General features: G+C 43.0%; 1 protein-coding gene across 2 annotated transcripts in view; it reads left to right on the forward strand.

The window, feature by feature from the left end:
* The window catches only part of PIK3AP1 (phosphoinositide-3-kinase adaptor protein 1), a 112,068-nt gene that overhangs the window by 4,993 nt on the left and 87,026 nt on the right, over positions 1–20,049 (forward strand). Inside the window, exon 2 of one of the 2 annotated variants that reach the window (XM_070560423.1) lies at positions 2,761–3,177. In XM_070560423.1, coding sequence (XP_070416524.1) covers positions 2,761–3,177 — 417 coding nt within the window. Of the gene's footprint in view, positions 1–2,760; positions 3,178–9,042; positions 9,320–20,049 lie in introns of those variants that run through there. The other variant, XM_070560427.1, reaches the window with a different exon arrangement.

The raw sequence follows: 20,049 nt of genomic DNA on the forward strand, positions 1-20,049 counted from the left end.
CCTTCTAAGCCACATATACAAATTGTTGACATGGTATCTGCTAGTTTATTTGTCTGTGTGTGTGTGGTGGGGGGTGGCAACTGCTTCTTACATTCGCACTTAACTAGATTCTGAGCATAGCATCACTGACATTGCATCTTTAATATTAATGTGAAATATAGAGTCTTGTACATTGCCTACCTGATGGACCATGCTCATGCACATTCACATGCAATACTTCACGTTAGAGGAACATTTGCCTCTTAGGATAAACCAGCCACATAAGAAGAAGGGGCAGAAAGAAGGTAAAATATATTCTGATGCCTTAACTCTGCTTTTCTCAATGTGAGCTCCACAGTTATCTAACTTTGCCAATTTTATTCCTTCTATAGTCCTGAAATTATTTCTCTGTTGAGGTATGGAGAAATATTCTACACAGAAAAAAAAAGATCCAATCAGCAAAGATTTTATTTTATGGAAGGCTGCAACTTTGGCACATTAAAATTTTATCCTTAATCTGCTTAAACTTTGGGACTAGAGTAAGCATTTCTAAAAAAGATTGTTTTATTCACAATTGAGGAAGCAGACCATGCTCAGAATTGAGTTCTCGGTAGAGCCACGAATGTCCATGGCGTTGTCGAAATTGCTGACTGTTTTTCTCCAGTCCCATATTGCCTGCTAATACTGATTTCTAAAATCTGTCCACTTTTCCTTCAAGAGTACTCCCAGCCTGATCAACTTGCTCCTATTCAGAGCCTATTGGGTTTTGTCTTAGCACTGGATTAGGGCTCCAGCAAAACAGCGTCTTCAAAAATAAAGAAACTCCCGGGGCCTGGCCCAGTGGCATGGTGGTTAAGTTGGCGCACTCCGCTTCAGTGGCAGCCCGAGGTTCGTGGGTTTGGATCCTAGGAGCTCTCCTCCACACTGCTTGTCAAGCCATGCTGTGGTGATGGCACACATACAAAATAGAGGAAGATGGGCATTGATGTTAACTCAGGGACAATCTCCCTCAAGCAAAAAGAGGAGGATTGGCAACACATGTTAGCTCAGGGCCAATCTTCCTCACTGGAGGAAAAAAAAGAATGAAATAAAGAAACCCCAAACTTTATTTTATTTGCTAGTGAAAAATATTTGTTACCGTCGTCCAGAGGAAAATCAGAACTGTGTTGGGTTTATGTTTTATAAGTCATTGTTTACTTTGAATATGGTGGTGGATGGGGGCAAGACAGGGGATTCCTTCCAAGATTTGTTTAGAGCTTAGAGCCTCGGCTCTCGTCCCAGTCCTGCCTCTGACCTTTCTGCCGGAACCACTCAGTGAAATGCAGTCCACGGGTGGCGTTTAATTGTGACAATCCACAGTTTAAATGATTCCCAAGCTTCACAAAATTTGACCGGCTTCCTTCTCTGAGTGGGAGGAAGGATCCCCGTTGTGTTGTACTGATGAGCGGGTCCCTCTCTGCGCTCACCCTTCCGGATCACTCAGAACAGCTTGTTGCGTTAGTGCAGAGAGGAGGACCCACAACAGTCGTAACACTTACGTTAAGAACCAAGCTTCTCTGAACTTTGCTAATGGGAAGATAAGATTTATTACTCATAAGATTCTTGACAGAGTTCCTGATAGGAGGCAGCAGGTGGTTGGCAAGAGGACTGGACTGGGAACCAGGGGACAACCTGAGTTTCAGTCCTGGCTCCGAGACTAATTTGCTGAGTGTAAATTTAAGCAAGTTCCTCCGTCTTCCCAGATGAAGTGTTTCTTTTATCTGGAAATGAGGAGTTTGGGCCAAGTGACCCCCAAAAGCCCTTTTTAACTCGATGCTTCTCCAAGGCTTTTGACTCCGCTTCCAGCAGTGTCACTTTATTAGAGGGAGAAGAAATCCTTTGTCAAAGAACAGGTGTAGTAGGGACACCTTACAAATGGTATTGTGTGGGTCAAAGCATTAATTCAACCACAGTTACCCTTTACATTAATGCACAGTTTATGTTAACGGGAGGATAATGATACTAGCTACTAATTATTGACGGTTTACTACCTGCCAAGCACTATGCTTCGCACTCTGCATGAAATATCTAATTCAGTTCTCACAAAACACTGATAGATATTGCCATCGTATTTCCATTTGCAGGTGAGTAAACTGAGGTTTAAGAGAATATTTAAATAATTTGCCTGAGATTACACAGCTAATACTTCGCAGAGCCAAGATGCTAACTCTGGCTGCCTGATTCCAGACCTGTGCTTGTAACTGCTGTATTTGGGAAAGAGCCAGGTTCTGGGGCCAAACTGTCTGAGTTTAAATTCTGACTCTGCCACTGTGGATCTTGGGTAAGTTACTTAAACTGCCACACCTCAGTTTTCTCATCTTTAAAATGGGGCTCATAGGAGCACCTACCTTAGAAAGTTGCCGTGATGATTAAATGAGTTTTCTAGGCAGTGTGCTTGGAGGAGCGTCTGGAACATGGTAAGCTCTATAGAAGTGCTTGCTGTTGCTATTATTATTATTATCAGCAGCAGCATCCTATACATCAGCTTGGGGGGAAGAGTATGCCAGCAGAAGCAATAACTTGTGCAGAGATCTGAAATGTGTGTCCGGGCAAAGACAGAGAGTGTGGTGTGGTTGTAACACAGACTGTAAGTGGGGAAAGAGATTAGACAGGTTTGCTGGAGGCAGACCGTGGAAGATTGTGGGTCCAAGCTGCTTGTCTGGATGGTGTATCTTGCAGGTCATGGGGAGCCCTAGAAGGAGTAGGCATGTTAACATGTTCCTGTGCCTCGTTCTTGCTCAGGGGTGCCCAGAGGATGTGACATCCTCATCGTCTACAGCCCAGATGCCGAGGAATGGTGCCAGTACCTCCAGGACCTTTTCCTGTCCAGTCGGCAGGTCCGTAGCCAGAAGACACTGACTTATAGGCTGGGCCCTGAGGCCTCCTTCTCAGCGGAAGACTTGAGCTTCTTTCTTAGCTCGCGCTGCATCGTGGTGCTGCTGTCTGCGGAGCTGGTGCAGCGCTTCTGGCAGCCAGCCCTGCTGCCCCTGCTGCAAAGAGCCTTCCATCCTCCGCACCGCATGGTGAGGCTGCTCTGCGGCGTGCAGGACAGCGAGGCGTTCCTGGACTTCTTTCCAGATTGGGCGCACTGGCAGGAGCTCACCTGTGAAGATGAGCCCGAGACTTATGTGGCAGCTGTGAAGAAGGCCATTTCTGAAGGTAAGGGTCTCTTCTCAAGTCGAGATAAGCAAGCCCTAGAAAAATGACTGATCCAGGCCCCAGGCATTGCAGGTGAGGCATTGTCACGTTAACACTAGTCATTTATATTACAAAATGAACCTAGGTCTCACTGTGCTAAGTGCCCCAGTCATATTTACTGGCTTAGAGCCTATTCTTGGGATGGGATAAGGATAGGTCTCTTGGACCACAGGAAGACAACACTTTCCCTCAGGTTTTGTGCCAGGACAGAAGCCTTCTTTCTAGAATTTTCTACACAGGACACAGGTTCCAGCCTAGAGGGCAGTGGGGGTGAGAGGTTGAGACTTAGTTTGTTGGGAGTGTGAGGAACATGACTGCCAACTTTTGTGCTTGCAAGCCACTTCCATTTTATCATGTGACCTTAAGTTTTTTGTTGAAAATGTGTCACTTTTGGCTAACATGTTTATAGGAAAACACCGCTCTTCTCTATTTCCTGCCAGCCAAGCTTCTGTCTTTTGCCCTGTTTCTCCTTTTAAAGTGGGAAAATTCTGCTCCTCTCTGCCGGGACTAATGACTTCAGTGGCCCCAGGAAGTGTGACATACACTCTGAGTAACAGTAACGGAAGACGTGCTCTGGGATGGATGCATTTCACGGCTTTTCTTCCTCTTTTTGTTTTCTATTTTTGCTTCCCTGTGGGCTCTGAGCAGACTATGTGTTTATCTTCTGTTCTCTTGCCATTTGAGATCTTATGTACCTGACACCAGCAAAGAAGCCTGGAAAATTATGGACCGATTTAACTATGCTCAGTTATTCCTGGCGTGACTTGGGGATTAATTTATCTCATCCACCTCCTGTCCCATTTGATGAACTGAATCAAGAATTCACTGGTTCTTAGTGATCTTAAAAATAGCTTCCTAGATGCTTTTATCTTGAGGTACCTTAGGAAAACCTCATGTGTACAAGAGGGGTATTAAAAAATAAACTATTGCTGGGGGGCCGGCTCCACGGCCAAGTGGTTAAGTTCACGCGCTCTGCTTCAGTGGCCCACGGTTTTGCTGGTTCGGATCCTGGGTGTGGACATGGCACCACTCATCAGGTCATGCTGAGGCGACGTCCCACATAGCACAAACAGAGGCACTTACAACTAGAATGTACAACTATGTACTGGGGGGGCTTTGGGGAGAAGAATAACAAAAAAAAAGATTGGCAACAGTTGTTAGCTCAGGTGCCAATCTTTATTAAAAAAATAAAAAATAAACTATCGCAAGTTATAGAGAATGTAACTAAGGATGTAATTATGCCAGAGACCTAGTGTAGATATAGTATAGCATAAACCTAGTATGGTATAGAATAGGCTTCTCTAAACCAATAAATATGACCAGATCTCTTCACATAGTGGGATCCCAGCTTATTTTGTAACATGAATGGTTACTGTTAGCATGACAGATCTCACCTGAAATGCCTGGGACCCAGATTAGTCGTTTTTCCAGGGTTTGCTTAGCTTTACTTCAGAAGGACACAATGATAGAAAAACCACATATTCATACTTGCATGATGGCATTTTATTGCTTTGAGTGAGTTGCGATCTGCCTAAACTTAAAGAACTGACACACAACTGGTTGTTTCCTCGGATGAGCTTATGTCACGGCATCGGTCCATCATGATCTGTGACTGCCCCCCTGCCCCCGGCAACAATCATTCAGGGCTCTATGGATGTATTGTCGCTATACTGGCACTTCACACTGTATGCTCTAACAGTTTGTTCTTTAAAATATTACAGTGGAGTTATTTTAAAAAATAGATGGTGAAAGGGATTCTTTTCATATTCTTTGGATACATCCAATGTTTAGATGCCTAGATAAATTGATCGCCTATAGCATTTTACTTTATACTAACAACCATGGTTTGGTATGCTATGAGCCTTTAGCTTCAAGTGTTTCAGAAAGAATGAAGCATTTCACGGTGGTGTTTCTGTTCTGAGAGCAAATAAGCTTTCATCAGAAAGAGATTATTTTAATGGGAGATTAAACTAAGCTGCTTAGTGGAAAATCTCTGCAGTTCAGAATCAATAGCTAAATAGGGACAAATGGAATTATAGGAAAGAGAAGAGGAGGAAGGATCGCTTATGGCTCCAAAATAACTTTCTTATTTGGTATTAGACTTGTGAATTTTATGATTTGGGGTCTCTCTGTGTGCCAGGGAGGCTTGGGTTTGCTTTTGGGGTGTTCATAGCCGTTGCCCTTGGTCAACACAGTAGTGTGCTGCCCTATCTCTGATTTTTATACTGGCCAAACTTTCTTAACAAACTCAAGACTCAAAGAAGGGCAGTGTAGCAAAAACAAGGGAGGGACGCTCCATTGCCTAGCTCTGCTGCTAACCAGATGCCCAATATTGGGCATGTCACTTAGCCCCTTTGGGTTTCACTTTCCTTCTCTGTAAGAGGGGGAATTAGACTTGATCTAAGACACTTTCCGGGGCAAATAATCTATGACTCCTCTAAGCCAGAGAGTCTCAAACATTTTTGAAGCACCACCTTCTTGCCCTATTTCATACCTGCTTTGACTCCTAGGAAGATTAGGGCTAAAACAGTGTTTAGGAACAGTACTGTCTTTGTAATAGGTTTCTGGTATAACGATGTCCTTAGTTACGTTCTCTACAACTTGTGTTAGTTTTTTTAATACACCTCTTGTACATATGAGGTTTTCCTAAGGCACCTCAGAATGAAAGAAAAAAAGAAATTTCCGTATGTCCCACTATGCAAGCTACCCCAGCCCCATGAGAAATAAATACATTGAAACTTGTTTCTTTGACTTTCTGTGTTTAAAAGAAAATCCCAGTGGGAAATGTGATGGAAAATCGGTAATGGGGATGAACTAATGGTAGGGACAATAATCATGGGGTTACTGATTGCACAGCTATAGAAGGCTTTAGGGAGACAAATTTCAGGAAGACTTTCTAACAATTAGAGCATGCAGAGACGGAATGGGTGGCCTTTGGAGGGGGTGAGTTCCACGTCACTGGTAGTGTGTGAATGGAGACTGCAGGTGTGGCAGAAAGGGATTCAGCTTTGGAACCATGGTTACACCGTGTGACCTTCACAGCCTTTTGATCATAAAATTCCCTGAGCTGAAGTTCCTCTGTTTCACCAGGAACATATTTCTATTCTGAATTCGGTCTTCCTACTTCTCCAGATCTCCCTGGGGTTTCTAACTCCCAACTGAAGAAACACTGGTCATGTTCCTACTATGACCTGGCAGAAAATAGTAGGAAAAAAGATCTCAACTCATAATCTATGTCACCTTTGAAGATGGTAAAGTTCCCAGCATGTTTATGTATATTTTTTCTTAACTTTCAGGTACCGTTTGAAAAAAACATGACTACTTGATAAGATATTCACTGAGACCATTTAAAATTTAGGCTAAATATTAGACCATTTGAAATTTAAAATAAGGCTTACAGATCAAAAGCTTTAGAAGAAGAACTGGTAGTGGAGATAATTACTCCAGAAACTGAGATTAAATGTAGTTACAGGTAGTCAATTACACTTTCTTTTGCTGCTGCGTTATCTAAACAAGTGCTTCTCAAACTTTACTGTGTGCAGGAAGCCCAGGGGATCTTGTCAGTATGCATATTCTGACTCAGAAGGTCTGAGTGGGGCCCAAGAGTCTGCATTTCTAACAATCAACCAGGGGATACTGATGCTGCTTGTCAGGGGTCCGCTGAGTAGTGAGCAAGGATCTAAGCTACCCTTCCTTTGACAGGTCAGTGGTCATGTACCTCTGTTCTGCATGGACCATTTTCTCAAATCTCCACTCTTCTAGAAATGGAGGCACCATCACATCTGGGTGACTCCTGGACACCCATCAGTTTAGGTATAAAATTAGGCCAGTGTTTAGTGCTTAGGCCAATAGACTTCAGGGTTGAGCTCCCCAGTTCTCTTCCTGTGCCCTACTCACAGATTCAGTGTGTTAGCTCGGGCGACTTTTAATCTCTCAGTTTTTCAGAAGTAAGTGATCCTGACATCAGAGTGGGGGTATACTTTGATCACAATCCTTATTGCTTCTTCATTTAATAGGCCCATTGCTCATAATTACTATTCCACTAAAAAATGTTTTGGAGGTTTTATTTTATTTCCCACCTCCTGTCTCCAAATTTGTCAGCTACCTTAAAATCGAGCAGGTGTTTTAATTAGAGTCTTCAGTGTGTTGGAGCAGCCAGTTTATTTCCCAAGATCTTCATCTGTAAAATGATGGGGTTGGACCAGATGATTTGGAAGGTTTCTTCCAGCCCCCTGTGTTGTAATCTATCATTATAAGTTTTCTAAGAAGATGGCAAATTACCCAGAACCTTTGAACTGATTCAGTTTAGTTCCAAATGTCTGCAGTGATATATACCCAACGCGTAGAAGATGATACTATTGTTCTGAATTTTTCACATTTGTTGGGTGATTATTTTAAAATAAGGAAGTGAGAAAAACCCAGGTACAGCGCAGAAATTATTTCCTCTTTTTATTGGAGCTCTATTCTTTGCTGCAAATCTCACTGGAATACAAAAATAGATTCTGTTAGTCTGTGTGGGAAAGGTGTTGGTGAGTGATATTAAGTTTTATTTCACAAGTTCTTATGATTGTGTGTGTGTGTGTGTGTGTGTGTGTTGAGGGGAAGGGGAGCGCTAAACCGGCTTCTCTAATGTGATTCAGTGTTGCAGCGGAGATCTGGTCTGCTGCTTGTTACACGTATTTTCACATTGCCTTCCCTTGGCCCTCCTTGCGCCCTTTGCACTTCAGAAGTTCTGATGGTACCCAAAATTATCATGTATTCTGCCCTTTTTTCCCCATGGGAAAAATTTAGGATATGCCACGTCTGGCCTCCATTTGTTGACGTGAATGTTCTAATCTGAATATTAATCTGGAGTTTGGAAGAAAAACAATTGAGATATTTAAAAATGCTTTCAGCTAATCAGATGAATTCCACAGTCTTTTCCTAAATTTAAAAAGGGATGTTTTTTTCTGAAATGAAATAACACATGTTCATCATGTTAAAAGACAAAAGAAAACAAAAAAATACCTGTAGGTTTTTTGCCAGTTTTCTCTTTTTATAAATAAAGTTGCGATAAATCGTCATGCAGCTTCGTGCCTAAGTCTCTGTGAATCTCGGTTGCTTTCACCCCAGCAGTGTCCCTGTAGAGGTCCCAGAGGTGGGGATACAGGCCTGCCCTGGGCATCTCCCCACCCTCCCCCTGTGACCTGAATCCAGGGCCCCCCTGAATGCAGTTTTTGTTGTTGCAGTTTATTTAATGTTTTTCTTTCCCTTTATGCCTGATCAAGTCAGTTATTCACATTTGCAGTTTCTCTTGTACAGATACTCATTTGAGAACCGCCCTGCATGCTTCCTTCCCCTCGTGGAAAGAGCTAATAATGCAATGAATGCTTTTATGACAGTTACCATGTGTAAGGCACTGGGCGCTTTCCCCCTACACCCGTGAGTGGCTAGATGATTTTACAGCCATTCCACAGATGGGAAAACTGAGGTTCGGAGAGGTTGAATGACTTGCATAAGGACTGAGAGCAGCTCACCTTGGAGCCTAGGGCCTTCAGACCCTAGAACGCTCTCCACTTTGCTTTGCTTTCCTCTTAGTCTCCTCTCCCCACCCTCCTCTTCCGCATGGAGACAAGAGGGGTGAAGAAAGCTCGTGGGAGGGAAAGGATCAGCGACCAGGAAGCTTCTCAGGTTCTTCTGACCACAGATTCCCAAGTTGGGCTGGGCATTGGCATTGCCCCTGTACTTTGTTTAAAATACGGTGCCTGGGCCCCACCCCAAACTTACTGAACCAGAATCTAGGGGGCTTGGTCTCATTCCTGAATTTCAGAAAGCCTCTGCAGTTGGTTCTGCTGTGCAGCCATGTCCTGGAGGCTCTGCTTCATGCCCAGGGCCCTGTCCCTTGGTTTTCGGTTGAAGGAGCCAGCAGCAGCTCAGGCCCTGTTGGCTGTTCTGAGGCAGGTCACGGGGCAGTGGTCCCAGGGGCTCAGAGCTTGGCCATGGCGTGACTCACTTCCACGTCACAGGCAGCAGCCCTTAGAGAGGGGAGGAGAGTCAAACCTTTGCAGCAAAGGGGAAGTTGCTGTGTCCTCCTCGCTCCCCTGGTGTGGTGGCCTCGCTGATGGTAAGTCATTGACTTCTGGGGCTTCTGTGGTGCGTTGCAGAGACTGAGGGGAGAATCAGACCTCGCGCCTCTTGAAATGGACTATTTTGGTTCTGCCATCCTTCTGTCTCGTGGCCATGGGTTATTGGGTTTGATCTTTCTCTGATGTGGGTTAGTTCACTCTGCAGTGGGCTCCTCAAGGCTCCTCCTTAAATGACCCCTGCTGAAGGATGCTTTCTTTGGACAGTCTTCCCTTCTGAAATAATCTTTGATTTGGGGAAGAACATGCCCAGCTGGGATGGTAAAATCCATTTCAGTGTCACTAAAAATCTATAGCCTGTCTCAGGATTTTGTATTTCCCTTGCCAGGTTCCCTGACTGCCTTGTAGAACAAGATATGTCCACACTCCTAGCTGCACCTGAAACAATTAGCAAGGACTCATGCCAATGATAGACTTGTGGGCCCATGGAACTTTCCCCTTGAGGCCTCAGAGTCCCCCAGGATTATGAATTTCCCACAAAGCTGTGAGCCCAGATGGCACAGTGAAATTTGCCACGGGCTGCTTCGTCAGCCACCCAGAGACAGGCTTCTCCTCCCAGTTTCTTAGACTTTCTGTGGTCCTTCAAGGAAAGTATCTGCAAGTCCCTCTGTCAACTGTGATTGCTAAGATGCAGTGGAAAGGGGGTGATGAATGCCGAAGTTTCCACTAGCGTGAGAATCTCAAGTTTGCACCTGTCTTTGTCTAAATTTTCTAACATGCACCGGAATGGAAATATCAGGTATAGGAATTTTATCAGTTACTTTCTTACCCTGTTTTTTCGGTATTCTTTGCATCTTGCTTCTCCTGGAACTATTGCTAGAAGAGAATACTGGAACTTAGGAGGGACCTGACATCTGTTTTACCCTTTCAAAGCCCTTTTATAGACATTATTTCATTTGGTTCATGAACGTTTCCTAGCAGGCGGACATTATTATTATCTCCATTTTAAAGATAAGGAAAACAAGGCCTAGGCAGGTTCAATGACTTGCCCAAGGTCACACAGCTGCTTTTGATTGGAGCTAGGGTCAGGGCGAGGGCCTCCTACCTTGTAGTCCAAGGCCTAGTGATTGCCTTGTCTAGGTACCACAGCCAGCCTTTGATGTGGTGCGTACTCACTGGGTATTTACTGTTCTCGAGGGCCCGTGCTGAGTGCTGGTATAGAGCAGAGAAAGACAGACATAGTTATGCTGTAATGGTATCTCCCCTCTAGACCAGCACTATCCCAAAAATATATAATGTGAGCCACATGTGAAATTTAAACTTTTCTAGTAGCTGCAGTAAAAAAAAAAAAAGTAAAAAGAAACAGGTAAATTCATTTTATAACATGGTTTACTTAACTCAATATATCTAAAACATTCTCATTTCAACATATAATCAATATAAACATTATTAATGATATATTTTACATCCTTTTTTTCATGCTAAGTCTTTGAAATCTGGTGTGTATTTTATTATAATTTAAATTATATATGTAATTTTAATTTACTTATATATATATCTATATATAAATAAACGGGTACACAAGAAATTGTTGCTAGTGGTTTCCTTCTGGTGGATGGAGGATATTTTGAACTTTTAGACATTTCTCCAATGTTTTAATTTTTTTACTGTGTTCCTGTTTTACTTTCATTTACGAATTTCAAAAGAGAAAAATGCTGGAGTCATGAGGATTTTATGGATCTAGAGAAAGGAGTTGGGCTTACACCAAGCTAACCTGAGTAGGTTGAGCTTCAGGCTAAATTCCCTTTGTGCAAACTCTCGGCCTTTTTCTCGGCTTCGTTAGACTGATCTTCTGGGTAAGGGGAGGCGACGTGGCATTGGTTGGTATTACTGCTTTAATGTCTGCACCGTCACTGACTCGTGTGGGCTAATGCCTGAAAAGAGAGAGCAGCTACTTGTCATCGAGTCATCTTTTTACTTCTGTCAAATGGAATTTGACTCTTGTCAAATTTGGACTGATGTCTTCTTAGGTTACTACAATCTTTGTGACAAGAAATAAGAGAATTTTGGTGTCTGTTTCACACACTCTGACACTAACTGGTGTGCCACCTTGGGCAAGTCACTTGGCCACCCTGCATCTATTCTTGTCATCTTTAAGATGTTGGCAAGAGCCCAAGTTGACATCTCAGACCTTTACAGCCATGAAATTCCATGATTCCAACTATGTGTGATTTTATATATCTTACATTTCACTGCTGGTTCTCAATCTGATATTTTTCAAAATCCCATCAAGGTACAGTGTATTATTTCAGCCAGCAAGTTATCGTTCACAACAGAATTTTAAACAGAGCCTTAGATGACATAATAATAGCTTTCTGTTTATGGGCATTATCCAAGTTCAGTCCCAAGTTGAGTTAGGAGAACATAACATTATGCCATTATCTGTGTGCAAATGAAAGAATGCATGTATTTAACATTTTACATGTACTGTTTATGATGGTCTGCATGTAGATTTATGAATCTAGGCTCACAGGAAGATAATGGGGGCAAATCTGTATGACAGAATGGGTCTGTCAATTTCCCTGTTATTGCAGGATGTTTTGATAGCTTTTCAATTTAGTTTCCATCACCATTCACATGACTGAGAGTGTGCCTGGGATGGCTGAGGAAATGGGATGATGTATGCTCTAAATGACTCTTTATTTGCCCATTGGAGAAATTATTGAAACCACAGTAGGTTTATCACATGGACTTTGGGGTAGAAGACTTCCTAATTTAGCCAGTTTGGTAAAATTTAGACTTAAACAGCAGTCAGTTGGTTTTACAAGATACAGAAAAATGAGTAAAACCAATCATTGATAAAATTACCCTTTCTGTGGGGGGAAAACCATTTGGAGCCTATTTTATTTTTACTATGTTTACGTATTTTAAGAAAATACTGGTCTTCACTGACAATGTTTCACATGTGGTAGGCGCCCAGTAAATGGTGGATGACTGGATGGGTGGGTGCATCCATGGATTCTTGTGCATTTTCCTTACTCTTGGGCCCATTTTGAATATCCCAGTTGAAGAAAAAGATAAGCCTCCCATGAGCATCTTTCTTAGGGGCCTGTGCTACTGATGCCATTTGGATCATCAGCTACTTCCATGGAGCATGTTTGTCTTGTGGTCACGTGGTCAGGATGTGTCCACAAGTTGATTCAAAGCAAGACTGGGTCTATAGCATGCATCTTTTTTTGCTATGTTTATACTTAAAAATGTACCAGATATGACAGCCTGTTCCACAAAAGAATCGAGTATGCTATTACAGAAGCTAGTTGATAGCTGGAATTGTTTGCTCCGTGGAGGGGGGTGTATGGATCTGTTGGTGGCAGAGATTAAATTGGGCGTGTCCTTCTTGAAGGAGATCATTAAAAGGAAGAAATCGGTAGAGTTCAGAGGAGACCTCTAGAATTGGCTTTGTCATTTTGGGAATTCCTTGGTACTTTTTCTGCTGGATTTAGGTCTTCTGTGTATGTCTGTCCTCCCTGTCAATCTTACAAGGTTAGATTCATGGTAGGTTCTTATTTAAAAGAATGATGGTTGGACACGCATGTTTTGTCTGCCAAATTGCCAGTTTCACAGCCTGCTGGCTCCCTCTCTAACATCTGATAACACAGGAAATAGAGGGGAGGCTGATGATGAAATGAAAATGCTCTACTTTTACGGCTGGACTAAAATAAGTTTCCTTTTGCGTGTACAGCTAATGTTTGAGGCTGTATGGTAGTTAAAGCTTGCAGTAAGAAAGACTGTCATCAAAACTAGCAGATAGAAGAATATTAACATTAGCTGTTGACTCTTTTTTTTTTTTTTGAGCATGTAAAGTGTGGGAAACATTTCTGTTGAGGATATGGCATTTCGTGTTCCAAATGGAGTCAACCTGTTGCTTGTTCTGAAACAGATTCCCCTTTTCATTTTCTAAAACTTTCTGAATATCATTTCTCAAAGCCTTGGTTTGTTGCTAGAGAAGGTCTCTAACTGTGATTGTGAAGCATTTTCGTGTTAGAAGTTTTTCAGGAAAATATGTCATGCCAAAATAGTCGTTCAGTAATTTGGCAGCCTAAGTGTTTTATTTTGTAGTCACTTTGAATTCAGAGTCCCACAGGTTATAGAAATCCTTCAACATTGTTTCGCCCCAGTCCCTTCCATGGTCCAGGGTGTTCCTATGATTAAAACTTGCCCATACTCTGGAAATAGTCTAACTTTAAATTCTCTAAGGGGAAAACAGACATAGGGCTGAGTCAACAAGATGGAAATATAGAATATTAGCATTAAAAAAGGAAATTCTGGGGCTGGCCTGGTGGCTTAGTGGTTAAGTTTGCACACTCCACTTTGGCAGCCTGGGGTTTGTGAGTTCGGATCCCACACCGCTCATCAAGCCATGCTATGGCAGTGTCCCTCATACAAAATAGAGGAAGATTGGCACAGATATCAGCTCAGGGCTAGTCTTCCTCACTAAGAAAAAAAAAAGAAAAGAAAAGAAAAGGAAACTCTGGGATCATCTGGCCCAACCCCTTTAGTTTAAAATGAAACAAGTAAGAACAAGAGGGGTTAGAAGATTAGCCCAGTGTTACACAGTTAGTGGCAGAGATGCGACTGTTCATTATATTTATATTCAACAAATATTTAGTGAGCTTATGGATGCCTGCCATGGGGGTGGCACCCTGCAAGGTCCTGGTAAAACTTGATGAAAAAGTCATACTCCACCCCTTCTCTCTCAGAGTTTATGTGTCCTAGAGGGAGAGAGAGATTAAACAGCCAGTTGCCCTGTTAATTACCTAATGCCAAGAGTGTCCAGTGTTAGAAGCAAGAGTCAGGGATGTCCTTTTTTTTTTTAAGGAAGATTAGCCCTGAGCTAACTGCTGCCAATCCTCCTCTTTTTGCTGAGGAACACTGGCCCTGAGCTAACATCTGTGCCCATCTTCCTCTATTTTATACGTGGGATGCCTACCACAGCATGGCTTGCCAAGCGGTGCCATGTCCGCACCTAGGATCCGAACCAGTGAACCCTGGCTGCCAAAGCTGAATGTGAGCACTTAACCGCTGCACCACTGGGCAGGCCCCAGGGATGTCCTTTTGAATAATAAAGGGGACCTGAGATATTCCAGGGACCCCTTTGATAGTTCCTACAGCATCCATTAAGGAAAGAATGAGTTTCCTGAGCATCCGTCTTGGAAAAGAGAAGAGAAGGCATGGCTTGTAGTTATGGCAAATGTTATACCACATGGTCATTTCATAGTAACATAGAGCCTAAGTTAACTGTGGCTTCCAGGCAGGTTAGGCAGAGCACTCATTTTCTCAGAGTAGTGATTAGAACTGTCTGAAATTTTACAGTAGCTTTATTCCAGCACTCAATTTTTTTTGTGTGTGTGAGGAAGATTGGCCCTGAGCTAACATGTGTTGCCAATCTTTCTCTTTTTGCTTGAGGAAGACTGTCACTGAGCTAACATCTGTGGCAATCTTCCTCTGCTTTATGTGAGGTGCCGCCACAGCGAGGCTTGACAAATGGTGCTAGGTCTGTGCCTGGGATCCAAACCTGTGAACCCTGGGCTGCCAAGACAGAACGTGTGAACTTAACCGCTATGCCACTGGGCCAGCCCCTTAAGCACTCAATTTTAAAATGAGCGTTTTGCTTCTTTCCTTAAGTTTGTAGACAGCAGTGATGTTGGTGTGTATATATTCACATGTTCCCACAATTTCAAAGTTTCACATTCTAGTTCACCTGAATGTGTATTGGTTGGAAGGATGGGCTAAAGATAAGTTGAAAACTAATAAGGATCAATATAAAATCCTTCTCAGGGTCCAAGAAAATAATCAAATAGTTGTACAAAAACCAGATAAAGGGATATATATTCTAAGAGTAGCATTTGGAAGAAGATCTGGTGGTTTTAGTTGAAGGCAAGCTAAACATGGTCAACAGAGCAATGTCACCTCCAAAAAAGGTAAACGCCGCATGAAGGCTTATGAACAGAAGTATCAGTATCAGAGAAGAGGCTGCTTCTCTACGCTGCATCGGTCAGCTTAGCTGGAGGTGTGTTCACCATTTCAATGGGAGGCACATACCGATGCTCATCCACCCATCCATCCCTCCGTCCATCCATCCACTCACTTTTCCATCCTTTCACTCATTGAGTTTATTGTTCCTTCAGTAGAATGTAAGCCTCAGGAGAATGGAGATTTTGTTCACTGCTGTGTTCCCAGTGCCTAGAGCAATGCTCGATACATAGTAGGCCCTCAATAAATTGTTAAATGACTGAATGAGGAAATTTCAAATTCTGTCAGATGATAAATGGTTGAAGTAAATAAGCTGTTGTGGGGAAAAGAAGTTTCACTGGAACCATGGAGACTGTCTTCAGAGCTTTGAAGTCCTGTCACGTGGAAAAGCAAGGGGTGTGACTTTTCTGTGTTTCTGTGGTGGACAGGGCAAGGAGCAATGGATGAAAGTTGCAACAATGACAGTGATGCAAGTTTAGGTGGCCCTCATAACCCAAAGACGACTGATTCTGGGAAAAAGTCAGGTGAAGTGGTGTTGGGGAGAGAGAAATTCCCCCTTCTACCCTTCCAGTCTTCTTATGCCTGAACCAATAATAAAAATGACATAAGGCCAGACTAACAGGGGAAAAAACGCAATTTAATATGTTCATATTGGAGATCATAGAGAAATGATGTTTGGAGAGTGATCAAAGCAGGCAGTATATATATCTTTTCACACAAAAAAACATAAATTTGTGAAGAATGACCTGACAAAGAAACTTAGGTTTGAGGTATGTAATTAGGAATTTAAACAGAGTTTGGGTTTGAGGTAGAAAATGAACAAAGTTGGTTATATCGTCTTCTCAGCCCTGAATCCCCTGGCTCTGGATAAGGACAGAGGGAGAGCACCTTTCAAAGGGGAGATTTATTTCCTACTCTCAGGGGGAACAGAGGGAGGAAGGTCAGAATGCCCTTTTTGCTTCTCAAGTAACTTTAATTCAAAATCATCAATATGCCGTTGTGGGATATTTTGGAGTGGCCTGCCCTGGGCCCCAACATTGGCTATACTTAAGTAGGGGTTAAAATTTCATAGTAAACATTTAAAAAAAATTTTTATGGGGACTTTATTTTGAAAAGCAAAACTAAAAATTAAGAACATAATTTTTTTTTTTTTTTTTTTGGTGAGGAAGATTGGCCCTGAGCTAACGTCTGTTGCCAATCTTCTTCTTTTTATTTTATTTTTTTCCCCAGAGCCCCAGTACATAGCTGTATACCCTAGTTGTAGGTCCTTCTAGTTCTTCTATGTGGGATGCCACCACAGCATGGCCTGATGAGCAGTGTCTAGGTCCACGGCCAGGACCCAAACTGGCGAACCCCAGGCCCCTGAAGCAGTGTGTGTGAACCCAACCACTATGCCACCAGGCCGGCCCCAAGAAAATAAGTTTATTTTTATATTAACACAGTTTTGATTATAATTTTAGCTTTAAGCTAATTCTCAAACTACACAAAGACTGAATGAACTGTTGCTGGGTATTATGCATGAGGGGTTGAGTACATTTTCTTGACATAGTTTTAAGCCAGCAGAAGATGACGTTCCTTAGTTCATGTTTGACTTTTTTAAAACAGTTGTATTGAAATATAATTCAAAACGCATTTGACTTTGACGGTTTTCAAGTCCTCCTCTCTATCATCATATATTCCTTGTCATTCACTTTTGATTATCGGGCCGCATCCCTGTGGACTTTCTGCTGTCCAGTTGGTAACCTTTCCAACTGACAGCGGCTTTACTTGGGACGCAAACAATTTTCCAACATCACTTTCATCAACTTTGTAAAATTATGCATCTTTTGCGAAATCTAGAATTACCCTGAATAACCAAATCACATTGTATTTGTGGTTTATTGTGGATAAATCCTAAATCTGGGAGAGATACAAGCAATGAAAACATGACTTGATGGATGAGGAGAATATACACCAAGATCAAGCAAGCAGAGGTGTTTAAGTGGGGACTAATTTTGTAAATGAGCATTTAGTTAGTGAATAGTTTTATGTTGTGAAAAACAGCTTTCCTATGTTACCATAACTGCAAGGACTTGAAATAGGAATACTCAGAAAATGATAAGGCTGCTAGAGTTGGAAGCCGCTGACAGGGGTTCAGAGCCCCAAGCTTGGTACTGCCAAGCAGAGAACCAAGGGAATAGATATCCTGGTACATCTGTGACCCATTCCATTTGGTAGACCAGTTGGGAAGCTTGGCCACTGATGATAGGCTCCAGTCAAAAAAGTCTTGACAGGCCCAATCCCACATATAACATTTAACAAGGCTAAGTATTAAATTAGTGCAATTAGTTCCGAAATCTCGTTCCCTCAAAACAAAACAAACTGAACTATACAACTGTAGCATGGCAGAGGGAAAGTCCTGGCTTCCGTGGTTTACGTGAAAAACAGCTGGGGGTTTGAAGTGACCACGTACTCAATGTGAACCAGCAAGGTGGCACGAGTGCTCTAAGATGCAGTCCTGAGTGGCCCTTCAGAACCATGGCCAGACCGGAAGAAGTGACATCCCTTCTTGTATTATACATAGACTCTAGTTAGCCATCTGCAGTAGCTGTTGGCAGAAGGTAGGGGAATGGAGAGTTAGGTTGGGGGGATGCTGGGGGACAGACAAGCCAGAGCTCTCTCCATCTGAGGCCTGCTTAGAAAGGTGAGTGTATTATTCTGGACTTGTTTATTTGTAAGGAAAGAACCCCAACCTGGGCAAAAGAGGAATTAACCCAACTATGGGAAGGGTAGGAGTGTAGTTGGCCCTCAGAGATAACAGGGAACCAAGGACTTGAACCTCTCCCTTCTGTCTGTTTGCATGTTGGTGTCATTCTCTGATGAGATGTCTCCAAGAAGGGGAATTACAGCCCCTAGGAGCTGCCACACCTCACTCCTTCCAATTGCAGCTCCAGAGAGGAATTGATACTATTCTCTCTGGTCCAAAATGTAAAAATTGCAGAGTAGAGTCTAATTAGGTGAACTTGGGTCAGGTGCCTCATTCTAGGCCAATTCACTGTGGCCAGGGGATTGGAGGACCATGAATGGCCCATCTTGATAACCTGGGGTGTGGAATTTCTAAAATCTTCGTGGCTTCCATTCAGACCACTGGGTGAGAGTGGAGGGATCAGGAATTTTGCCAAAGGGGTGTTGCCGTTCTGTTCCTGTCAAGGAATGCAAAACATGACAGCCATGCTGAGGGCTCTGGAAACATGCGGGTGCCTGAGGAACAGAGGAAATAACCTGAGGATGTTTAATCATAGAATTATAGATTTGGGGGCTAGAGTGAAACTGAGGCTCAGCGTTGTCAAATGACTTGCCTAGAGATTCCCAGCTGGTTAGAGACAAAAGCCAAGGCCTCTGACTCTGAAATCGGTTTCCTACACTATTCTTTGCTGTCTTCCTAAAGAAGAAAACACCAAGGAGAGACATGATAATAACCTTCAAACAGAGGGACTGTTCTGAGGAAGGAAGAACGGTGCTGTTTGATGCTGCTAGGAAGGGCACATTAGGATTCGTGGACAGTGGCAACTGACAAGCAGAATTCTACAAGATTTAAGGAAGAACATTAATACCTGGAATGGCTTAACAATGGAGCAGGCTACCTCAGGAGGTGGTGGCCAGAGGCCCTGTCACTAACCCTTCAGGCAGGCTAACGTTGGATAAACATCTGCCAACCATGCTGAAGAAGGAATCCCTAAAGCCCTTTCCAACCCACAGACACTGAATTAAAAGCCTGGACCGTGTTGCTTTGTACTGTTTTCCTTCAGCTTCTTTCCCAATGATAATACCAACAGCCACAGCAGCAACCACCACCACCAGTTGTGGCATGTTTACAGTGTTAAATACTGTGCTAACTGTTTTACAATGATGATCTCATTTAATCTTAACCTCTGACATAGAATCTATTATTATCTCCATTTTGCCGGTGAGGCCCAGAAACATTAAGTTACGTGCCCAATGGCACGTGGAGCCCCAGGTTTGTTCCCAAGCCCCTCGTCTGCATTCAATGGCAGTCCTATTTTTACAAAGTCTCTCTCAGGTGTTCTCAAAGTCTGATCCTCAGAATACCTGCATCAGAACCATATATTTTTGGTTTTGATGTAGGATCAAATAGTTTGAACCTCATATTTTTGTAAATATTCATGTTCCTGGGCCCTACCGGTTATCTAATGAACCAGAATGTCTGTGTGGAACGGACTAGGAATATGAATTTTTTAACAAATCCCCTGGGTGATTCTGATGGGCACTAACGTTTGAGAACCACTGGTCTAGATCTTTCAAAGGAAAGCTGGTGGGGAGATCAGATCCTGAAAAACCTCCTATTTATGTAAGCAGCATAGACTTTGCTCTGAAGGCCATGGGGAGACACTGAAGTTTCGAAAGTCAGGGTCTGACGTGATCAGAGTTGATTTTCGGTAAGTTCAGTCTGGTGGCTGTGTGGGCAGGGCTAGAGGCTGGAGAGCAATCAGGAGGCTATTGCATCCTTCAGGGCAGAGGCAATATGGGCCAGAGCTGAACAGAGGCGGTGGAAATGGAGAGGAAGGGACACTTTGAAGGGGTGATGAGCAGGCAGAACCAGCAGGACTTGATTGGTTCTTGATTGTGGAGTGGAGGGAGAGGAAGCAGCCTAGTGGGTGAATTCAGTACCTGAGAGCAGAAGATGCTGCTGTGGGGCCGGCGTGCATTGAAGTCAGAAAATAAGAAAGCACTGTCAACA

This window comes from Equus przewalskii, chromosome 1 (assembly GCF_037783145.1).
Source record: "Equus przewalskii isolate Varuska chromosome 1, EquPr2, whole genome shotgun sequence".
Lineage (NCBI taxonomy): Eukaryota > Metazoa > Chordata > Mammalia > Perissodactyla > Equidae > Equus > Equus przewalskii.